Source organism: Mchenga conophoros, linkage group LG3, assembly GCF_057382185.1.
Source record: "Mchenga conophoros isolate Kocher_MC1m ecotype Shallow Benthic linkage group LG3, M_conophoros_male_GT1.1, whole genome shotgun sequence".
Taxonomy (NCBI): domain Eukaryota; kingdom Metazoa; phylum Chordata; class Actinopteri; order Cichliformes; family Cichlidae; genus Mchenga; species Mchenga conophoros.
In genome coordinates, this window is record NC_140528.1 from 24,172,959 (window position 1) to 24,184,114 (window position 11,156).

Below are 11,156 nucleotides of genomic sequence, written 5' to 3' on the forward strand. Positions count from 1 at the left end.
TCAGCTCATCGATGGTTTCTGCGTTTTGTTCTTCAAGTTTCTCACATCTTTGTTCCACCTCTTCCAATGTTGCTTGTTGTTCTTCAAGCTTGTCTTTGAGTTGTTTGGATGTTGCCTCCTGTATCAGCTTGTCCTTGTGCATGTCTGCATTTCTCTGTTGGACCTCTTTGTGCTTGTCTTCTAACTGCTCGTTTCTTTTCTGGATTTCTTGGAGCGTGAGCTGCAGGTCTTCATGTATTTTGTCTTCTTGTTGTTTTTGCGCCTGCATTTGAGTGTGTTCACTCTTCAAGTTATTGAATTCCACCAAAATCCCCTTAACGAGCTCGGAGTTGTTTCTCGCTATCTGATCGATCCTTCTCTGCATCTGTGAGCAGCGTTTCTCCAGTTTGTCCTTTTCTTCTTCCACTTTAGTTGCTTTGTCCTCCAGCTGATTACAAAACTCTTGCAGTTTTAGATTTTTAGACTCAAAGTCCTGGACGATACGTTTTCCTTCTTTCAGTCTTTCTTGCTGTTGCTCTTTCTGTTGAAGAAGGTCTTTATTTTGGCGCAGTGTTTCATCCAGGCTTTCTTTCAGCATGCGGTATTTTTCCTGCATGCTCTTCAGTTCGTGCTGCATGTCTCGTTGCTTTTTGTCCTGCTCTTCCTTCTGTTGGAGGAATTCTTTCTTTTCTTCCACAGCTTCATGGAGCTGTCTTTGGAGGAGCCGATTTTTTCGGTCCATGTATTGGAGATCCCGTTGTATCTTATCAGTCATCGTTTTCTTGTCTTGGAGCTGGTTGGTCATTTCTTTTAGTTCTGCACTCTTTTGCCTGTTTTCTTTAATGAGGTGCACAATCTGCTCTCGGGTCTGAGCAAACTTGATTCCCCAGCCCTCATTAATAATTTTTATGTCCGGCTGGCGCTGTTGTCTTTCTTCCAGCTCTTTATTTTGGGCTTCCATTCGTCTACATTTGTCCTCCAGTTGAAGTTTCTCTTCTTCAATTTGTTGCATTTTTTTCTGGAGAAGGTAGTTTTCCTTCCTACTCTCCTCTAACGCCCTTTGGAAGGATGAGGAGCCATTTGGGGAAATTGGCCGGCCACGCCAGGAAGGAGAGGCGGCGTAATCTTTTTGAATTGGTTGTTTTTTTCTTGGAAACATGTTGGAGTTTCTATACGATGACTTTGAAGAGCTTGTGGTGAACGTTTTGTAGGCTGCAAACACAGATGCTGCTGAAACGAACTAAAACTTGCTGTTTCTCACCCCTACTTAAGGAAAAACATCAAAGGACTTAAGATTCTTAAGATCTATGACATCATCACTCCCTAAGCCAATGAGATTGTCACAAGACATTTTGGAATGGGGTGTTTTTTTTTTAAACTGTTTTCAAACTTAACGTAAAATTTCAGTGTTTCCTGGTTGTGGACTATTGGTTAGTCCAGCCGATTAAGAAATTAATTGTCACAAACATCACTAATATTATATAACAGACGACAGAAAACACGAGTTTTTTTTCTACTCAATAGAGGTATAATAAAAGTTTTTTTAATTATCCTACTTTTTAGAAAAGAGAACATTTATTAAAGATTATGTATTTAATTAAAAAACTCTGTTCATCTAAAGCAGGGGTCAGCAACCTTTAAGACCCAAAGAGCCAAAGAGCCATAATTGGCCTATCTGGGGTTGAAAGGCTCGATAAATGCACGGCGTTTCGCCGGGTACACCGGCTTCCGCGAGTGTGACACTTATTTTGAGCGATGAAAAAATAAGAAAATATAATTTTATTTGTATATTGCAAAATCACAATAATCTTCCAATTTAGAACTACAAGTTAAAAAAAAGAACTAACATAAATAAAATACACTTCAGCTAATTTATTTCCCCAAACCACGCGGAGCCGCACTATAAGGACTAAAGAGCCGCAGGTTGCCGACCCCTGATCTAAAGGGTTTAACAAAAAGGGGGAGCTTCCTGCTGGAAATTGAAATGTCCCCATGTCCCCACTGGGCGATCATGGCTCAAGAGTTAGGAGTTCGCCTTGTAATCGAGCCCCGGCTTGGACAGTCTCGGTCGTTGTGTCCTTGGGCAAGACACTTCACCCGGCAAGACACTTCACCCGTTGCCTACTGGTGGTGGTCAGAGGGCCTGGTGGCGCCCCAGGGTGGCTGTAGCTACATCACCAGTGCGTGAATGGGTGGATGACTGAACGTGGGTGCTTAACTAGTTAAAAGAAACAAACAAACATCTGTCTCTTATTTTTTATGTCACACAGGAAAGAAGCTTCAATGTCTGATGAGAAGACATTAATTTGTTGGTGTTTGTGGTGTTTGGTGCAGTTTTCTTGTTTTCTGGCTTGTTGTTTATTTACAGTGGAGATGAAGATCTCTAACAAGTTGATTTGTTCACATTTGCACATTTTTAAGAGGAATGTGTTTTTTTGAGTTTGTACACTATATGCATGTAAGGCAACCGTTTCCTTTTTCTGTATTTTTGTGTGCTGCTCTTTTAACAAAAGGGGAACAAAAGACATTTAAATCGACCTCAGATGATTTGTTTAAATTTTTACAAGGTCTTACTGAGGTGATGCAAAGTGAAACATGCTTCTTTTTTGGTAATGTGCTGGAAAAGCTTGAAAATTGACCTTGAATGTGCTTAAAAAGTGCTTGAATTTGACCCTAAAAATGTGTATGAACCCTGCATATATTGCAGTATTTACAGTTTATAGTAGGAATTTCATGGCAACAGCTAATCTTTATTTTGTTTACTGGGAAATGAAATGCTGCCAATTCACAAAGCTGTGCTTCAGCTGCACTTCCTGTTGTAGACTTGTGATGCACACAGGCTCTGTTCCAGCACTCAGCATGTTCTTCCTTATTTGCTCCACCAGGGGGAGCTCCTAAACTATGACATCTTGATAGGAGTGAACCAGGGAGAGGGGCTGAAGTTTGTGGACGACAGTGAGGACAACGACGGCATCTCAGCTGCGGCGTTCGACTACACCATCTCCAACTTTGTTGACAACCTCTACGGCTACCCAGAGGGTGAGGACGCCACCTCTGTACACTGCCACTTTTTCAGTTATTCCATTTTACAGCCTCCTCTCACTTAACTGCATTTTGCAGCATCATCAGGTTTTGTCTCATTAGGAGCCGCGTTTGTTGATTTGTTCGTTTTTTTCTGTTTGCTGTATTCATTAAAATAAACGGATAATCGTCAAAATGACAAATGTGGACAATTATCAAAGCTTACATTACAATTCTGACAGCTTGAGTTCACATGAATTTTCAAAAGAATATCAAAACCTGTGAAAGTGCTTTAAGCGTTTAAAACATGCGAGTAAAGAATGGAATCAGTAACATGTGAGCCCAGTGAAGTGCATCAAACAAGACAAGCGTGCTAAAGAGAGCCACTCATCCACATCACGGCGTGTCTGCGCCTTAACCTTTGAGGCTCTGTGGGCAGTAATGCTATCATCCCCCAGGTAGTGGGCTCCCAATCTCAGTGTCGGTGTTTCTGACAGATCGGCCTGCGAACCCCTCACAGCCGGACCACAGTCACAGTACAGACATGTTTGGATAATGCAGTCATGCTTCCTCTCTGCTGCCTGTCACGCCTTCTGTTATCTGAAAGACTTTTTTTCCTCTCTAGATTTCTCACTCGCTTCCTGGCTCTTGGTTCATCTCACCAACATTTGCTTTGGTTTCATATCTGTTGATCAGACCGATCTCTTAAAAAATGTCTCGCACTGCTGTTACTTTACTCTTAGCAGTTTTCACTTTTATCTTTCTTCCCCCTCCTTTTGTCCCCTCCTGTGCTTCTTCACCAGGCAAAGACATCCTGAGGGAGACCATTAAGTTCATGTACACAGACTGGGCGGACAGGGACAACGGCGACATGCGGCGGAAGACTCTGTTGGCCCTGTTTACGGACCACCAGTGGGTGGCACCAGCTGTGGCCACTGCCAAACTCCATGCTGAGTTTCAGTCCCCAGTTTACTTTTACACGTTCTACCACCACTGCCAAACCGAGACGCGGCCCGAGTGGGCCGACGCCGCGCACGGAGACGAGATACCTTACGTGTTCGGCGTACCGATGATCGGTGCCACGGACCTGCTCCCGTGCAACTTCTCCAAGAACGATGTGATGCTGAGCGCTGTGGTCATGACTTACTGGACTAACTTCGCAAAGACTGGGTAGGCCTCATGTCACAGTAGTGTAAACTGTACACGTTACTGTATGTTCTCTGACAGCCTTCTAGTCATGTTGAATACTTGAATCTGGGTTGCTAGTTTAATTCCCGTGTGGCTTTGAAGAATTGAACATACTGGTTCACCAAAAGCATCCAGATCCCAGAGCAGCCGGTTGGTCTTAGATAGTTTAAAGGTTGCACAGAGAATGGGCCTCCTGTCTGTATTCAGTGTATTGATGCCACATGTTACTTATAATGGAGACTGAATATAACTTTGAACTGAAACGTTTAACCTTTATGCTCCACCAGGGACCCCAACCTGCCCGTCCCTCAGGACACCAAGTTCATTCATACCAAGCCCAACCGCTTCGAGGAGGTCATCTGGACCAAGTTCAACTGGAAGGACAAGCAGTACCTTCACATCGGTTTGAAACCTCGTGTCAGAGACAACTACAGAGCTAACAAAGTGGCCTTTTGGCTGGAATTAGTCCCTCATCTTCACAGCCTGCACGACGTGCTCTTTCCCACCACTACGCGCTCCCCCGCAGGCCGTGACCCCGGCACCATGAGGCCCAGAAACAACGTTCCTCGAACCACTCGTCATCGTTACCCTACCTTCCCATCAGATCCTGAGCCCGAGGGCTCAGAGCGCCCGCCCCAGGACCTCTTTCCTAGACACACCTGCGACTACTCCACCGAACTGAGCGTGACAGTTGCAGTTGGAGCGTCGCTCTTCTTCCTCAACATCCTGGCCTTCGCCGCCCTTTACTACAAGCGTGACAAGCAGCACGAGATGCGCCGGCACCGGCTGTCCCCTCAGCGGGGCGGCCCTGCCAACGACCTGGCTCACAGCCAGGAGGAGGAGATCATGTCCCTGCAGATGAAGGACTGGGAGCACGACGCTCACCACGACATGGAGCCCCTGCGACCCCACGACATCCTGCGGCCCGCCTGCCCTCCCGACTACACCCTGGCGCTGCGCCGTGCCCACGACAACGTGCCGCTGATGACGCCAAACACCATCACCGTGATCCCCAGCACCATCACCAGCATGCAGCCTCTTCACGCCTTCAACACATTCCCCTCCACCGGCCACAACAACACCCTGCCCCACCCCCACTCCACCACCAGGGTATAGTAGGGACAGGCCCGACACAGCGCCACCTAGGGACCAGCAACACTGGCTCTGCTACCGCTCTGGAAGGGAGGCCTCTAGACGTGGGCCTTCGTTCTGTCCTCTTATTCTCTTCTTTCTCCAAAAGCAACTACACCTGCTGCGTCATGTGCTGTGAAACTTGGCAGCTCCCTCCACTGGTGGCATGTGGAGGTGCAACTGAAGTGTCCAGCAGCAGATGAGCAGTTTGGGGTGGGTGACTCAGATCTTTCAAAGATACTGTTTTCAAAGACGGTCTGCTGTTTCCAGGCTCAAGACCTCCAACATTTGTCAAAGGGACGAATGCTCTCTCGCTCCTCGCTGTTTTCTCTTTTTTACGTTGGCGTCATCTCTTTTTCCATCTCCTGTGTGTTATGTGCACATTATGCTTCTCTTTTCTACATCCGTGTTTTATTACTGCTCTCTTCCTCTCATTTGACACGCCTCCCTCCTGCTCTTCTCTAAAAATTCCCGATCTGCTGAGCAGTTTGGAGGGGGGAGGCGTACACTAAACATATAACTATGAAAACACTGATATCTTTCATTCGACCAGCATTTTTAGGTGCCAAGTAAGTACTGCTGTGTTTCATTTCTCATCGAGGGAGAAGAAAAACCAAAGAAAAATAGAGTTTCGCTATTTACCGTCAACTAACAGAGTTCTGTCATGTTCTCATGACAAAGTGCCAAACTGGCCTCAGTCGTGATTTTCTTTCTTCCATCTTCTCTCTTTTTGTTGTTTTGTTTGAAGCATTTGTTTAATTGTTGTTTTTTATTGTGTGGAAAGAATTTTTCTGAAAATATAGATATAGAGAAATGATATTATATATAGTTCTATATAAAATGTGTACAAAGGAGAAAGTATATAAAAGGGTTTTCTCAGTGGGGGATCTATGCATGAATTATTTTTAAAGACGCGGGGAAAAGGACACTGTACCTGTCGATGCACGTTTCCCAAAATCTAAACGAGTCATATCGCTCCATGTTTGCTACTTTTGGTTTTTGGTTTTCTCCCGCAGAGTAAGAGCATCGCAGGAGCATCGCAGGAGCATCGCAGGAGCTCCTGAAGTCAAACGACATACATGTGAACAAAGAATACTGTGTGTGTGTGTATGTGTGAGGTCAAGATGTGACCCTGTGAAGACTCCCCAAAGACTCACCCAAAGCTGGTGCCAGGAGTCTAGGGCTCCATCTGAACAAAAGGCTCTTATACTTAAAGAAATATACGTGTGTTTGCTAAACCATATATCAGAAAGAGAAGATACGACCTATGTAAGTATTAGTTAAGCCAAGAGTCGGGCAAAAGCTTTATGACCCGGAAAGTTCTAATTCCCACAACATATTGTTGGATTAGTAAGCAAAACTTTTCTGTGATGAAGATTTTTGGGGTTGTTGTTTTAGTGATGGGTTCATTCTGTCAGTTAGCTTTGGCTTGTTTTCTTATTTCAATAGAGGGAGTTTTACTAAACATGGACATGTCGAGGAGCGGCTCATTATTTCTGTAACAGTGCACTTAGAGAAAACTGTCAGGTGTCGCCCCCTTTGGTGATGATGTTTTGTGCTCTGATGAGCTAATAATCAGCTCTCTTTTCCTCCTTCTTTGTTCTAAGCAGGCCTGCAAGATTGAATTAACAGCGCTGTAAAACATTGTTGTGAGAGCAAATATAAGGTGAGCTTTTCCAGATTACAATGGGCTGAGGAAAAGGTCACCTGTGGGAACCTGCGAGTTCCTGTCTAAAGGATTGCAGCGAGTCAATCCAGTCCAAGATCATAAAGAACTGTTTTTCTAAAAACAAAAGAAAGAACAAATAAATGAGCTCATATTGATGAGGGTGGAGACTCTGATGCTTTGCGCGTGAGGCTCCACTTGTCTGCTGTGCAGCCGTGACAAAGACTGGACCAGCGTTAGGATGAGTAGATGTTGACAAACAATTCACGACGCCGGTAAGAAAAGGGTGGATGCTTTGCTTTGCTTTTGGCAGGAGCACAAGAGAGAGAGAGGGAGACCGAAAGGTTCACATGAGAGTGGAGCTGCAGACTCCACCCTTGGGCGGCTAATTTTGGGTTGCTGATGTTTGCTTTAAGAAAATGTTGTTTTATTGACTGGGTTTAGATGATGGTATCACATTATATTGTTGGGAAAATGCCAAATGCTGAAGGGGAGAAAATGTTTGATATTACTGATGTTACCATTAACCAAAGCAGGCCACTGTAGAAGTCAATGACATTTTATAGAAGGAAAACAGAACCAAAGCCAAATGTAGGAGTTATATAGGGGATTGGTGGACTTGTCACATTCCAAATCCAGTTATGGAACAACAAACACTGGTCCAAGGGAAAGGGCAGGTGATACGAGGTGGTGCTGGAGGGAAACGAGCAAAGTAAAGACAGCAAACCTATTTTGGTTCGATTTGATAAAGTCAGATTAAAAGAAGTACCATGACACTCAGAGGATCAACGTGAAACTAAAACATACGCACATTTTGTATGAAGCACATGAGTGATAACTGTTGTGTTTTAAGTTTAGTTTCTTATAGCACAGAGTGGATCACAGTGAGGGAAGGACAGGGGGGGAACTGAGTTTAAATGTGAAGTTGATGCTAATATACAGGTTTTGTTTCTAGGTCGTTCTGGGGATGCAGGCTCTGGGTGGAGCCAGGAGCTGAAAAGATCGAACATGATAATTAAACTGATTTTATTATTTAAACACAGGTTTGCAGGCCCGGAGCAAATATACTCGAGAGGAGAATCGCTGAGGTTTCCTGAGAAATGATCTGATGAACCTTTTTCTTTTAATTTTCTAGTTGTGGTTTTGTTTGACACATGAAGATGTGTCAAAAGGGGGAGTTTTAGGTCTAATTTGAAACAATGGATTATATGATCGATGATGCAATTCTACACTGCAATCATCGAGTCCATCCTCACCTCCTCCATCACCGTGTGGTACGCTGGAGCCACTATCAGGGACAAACAGAGACTGCAGCATGTTGTGCGCTCTGCTGAGAAGGTGATTGGCTGCAGACTCCCATCTCTGCAGGACCTGTACACCTCCAGGACACTGGGGCGTGCAGCTCAGTCACAGCTGACCCTTCTCACCCTGGACACAGTCTGTTTGACCTGCTCCCCTCAGGCAGGAGGCTCCGGTCCATTCGCACCAGAACCTCTCGCCATAAGAACAGTTTCTTCCCCTCTGCTGTTGGACACATGAACAATAACCGTATGACTGTTCCCACCACTACCACGTGACCCTACGCTGTGTTCACTGCATCATTCCATGTTTGGCCCTGATCACCACCTGCACTCATGTATATATCTATCTACTTAGCACTTTTAATCCTTATTTTTATTTTTATTTAAGTGTTATATGACAGTATGTTTGCACTGAAGCACCGCAGCAATTTCCTAATGTTGTAAACCTGCTCAACATTTGGCAATAAAACCGTTTTTGATTCTGATTACTGTCAGCATTTTAATCGCTAGTTTAAAGGCTGCAGCTGTTGCTCTAACATAAATGTAACAGGCCTCAGTGCTGGTTCTAATAGTCTGAGCTGCTTCCAGCTTTATTTGTGAAGAGCACAGCAGCTTACAAAACACGTAGCTAGCTCGTACAGCTGCGACGTTAAACTTTCATGAGCTAAGATGACCTTAAAATAACGGGGCTACGTGTGGTGATGCTAGCGTTAGCCACGTTAGCGCGTTAACTTCACAGGTGGTCAGACTGAGTAAACAGGCACTAAGTCAGAGGTTGGGCTCTCCGTTTCGCTGCAGGATCCCTTCATTCATGCAATTTATGCAGTTTATTAAAGTGCAATTGGAAAAAGGATTTTGAAATGCAGTTTTTAAAAGCATTTCAAAAATCAGTTTATTAAATGGGAATTCAAAAATGAATTTACAAATGCAGAATTTATTCTATAATTCATTACTTAAGCACAGAATTCTTTATTTCGATGCGCGTGGCTCTTGTGGTCCTCCATACAGGAGTGAGAACGTGTTGGCATTTGGGTCCTCCTTCCCCTCATCATAGTCTGCCACGCAGGCCGTGACAGAGAAGCCCACTAAAAGAACGCCCACAAGAGCAAAGCAATGGTTTTGACTTGATCAGCATTAACCCCGCCCCCTGACTTTGATGGGTGAAGCTGACAAATAAAATGTATTTATGAACAGCGATGCAGGGCCAGGAGTAGCAACGTGAATTAAATAAATACATCATTAAATAATTCATTAAATGTGTCAGTAAAATAATCAAAATAGAAAACAAACCAATAATTGATTAAATATGTAATTAACTAATTTGAATTGTATATAAACAAATATTGAAAAATTTTAAATGAAATTAATGGATAATTCATTATTAATATATATCTTTAATTGATTATGTAGATTTTTTAAATTAATTACTGAAATAGTTCATTCATTAGTGATGCATTTATTTAATGCAACCATAAAATTATTGCTAGTTTAAGTAAAATCAATTTAAGACATCAATATTAAAGGTTAACTTATGATAATGAATACATGCAACTATAACTGATGACATAAAAATGAGGATTTCTTAAGCTGAAGCCAAAGTGCTGACTCATTTGTCATGTTACTCTCAAATGTTTTCCCTAATAACAAGAACATAATTACACTTTAGCCACAAGAGGGCAGCAGCATTAATATAAGTCACATGTATATAAAGGTACAGTGATTATATTACAGTGATTTTGACAAAAACAAAACAGTTGATGGCAGTGTGTTTTTCCATGACAGAATAATTACGCACACCCCACTTTGCAGTTATTTATTTGTAAAAAATGTTTGGAATCATGTATGATTTCCGTTCCACTTTGTGTTGGTCTTTCACGTGGAATTCCAATAAAACTGATTCATGTTTGTGCTGTAATGTGACAAAATGTGGGAAAGTTCAAGGGGGCCAACACTCGGACCGGCAGCCGCCTCGGGTCTCTGCTCCTCCCGCCTCCCCTTTCCCTCATCCACCTGCTGCCTCTGTGGAAGCTCCGCCATAGCCACCACCAAACAACTGAGTTATTTCTACACATCGACCAGCATCCGGCCAATCCACCACCTTCCATCGTTTATACCGTTACAAAAAAAAAAAAATCATAAAAAAACATCATTGGCCCAGAAAAACGAAAAATCATCATCGGTATGCCCGATGGCCAGTCCAGCTATGGTCGTGCCATCAGTTAACCCTTCGCTTGCCAGCTGTGACACGCGTGCCCAGGGTTGCCGACCCCTGCTCTAAAGCATCTGATTTGGATTCCTGAGATCAAATATATTTTCCTTTGGCTTTGTTTTCTTCACATTTGTGGCTTTAATGTAGTGTTACATCCTGTTTGTTTGCTTCCATCTGTATACATGTCCAGATTCACTGTTATGTTTCTATTCTTACATTGCTGTGTGATCACTGTTCCCTCTGCTGACTGATGTGACCTTTTGTATCTCACACTGATACTTGTCATATTTGTATCTGCGCCTAAAAGATAAAAAGTTTTCCATGCTAAAACACAGCTCCACCTCCTGCAGTTCTCCCTCTGAACCACTAGATGTCTCTGTTATCTAAATGAAGACGTGCAGCACAGCAACCACAGCAGCGCTCAGATCACACGTGTCCTGTTATTATGTATAAAAGCATGAAACAGGTGAGACAGGTGGGATCAATATTAATGTTGTGGAAATGTATGAAAAAGCAACAGAAGAGTGAAAACATTTCGTGTTTCTAGAAAGATCTTTCAGCTCACAGCTGCTCACAGACTGTATTTACAAGTGACAAACTGCAACTCTACAGTACATCTACAGTATATATCAAATATATTCTGTATTCAAATCTATTGAGT

The 11,156-nt window shown here is 43.3% G+C and overlaps 1 protein-coding gene and 1 pseudogene across 1 annotated transcript; one reads left to right on the forward strand and one right to left on the reverse strand.

Annotated features, from left to right (window-relative positions):
• On the reverse strand, positions 1–1,138 carry LOC146577770 (uncharacterized; annotated as a pseudogene).
• Positions 1,137–5,304, forward strand: LOC146577771 (neuroligin-2-like). The gene is made up of 4 exons (XM_085267708.1): positions 1,137–1,186; positions 2,819–3,018; positions 3,804–4,170; positions 4,476–5,304. The coding sequence occupies exons 1-4, from the start codon at positions 1,137–1,139 to the stop codon at positions 5,302–5,304; spliced, it is 1,446 nt and encodes a 481-aa protein (XP_085123834.1).
• Positions 5,305–11,156: the final 5,852 nt, after the last annotated feature.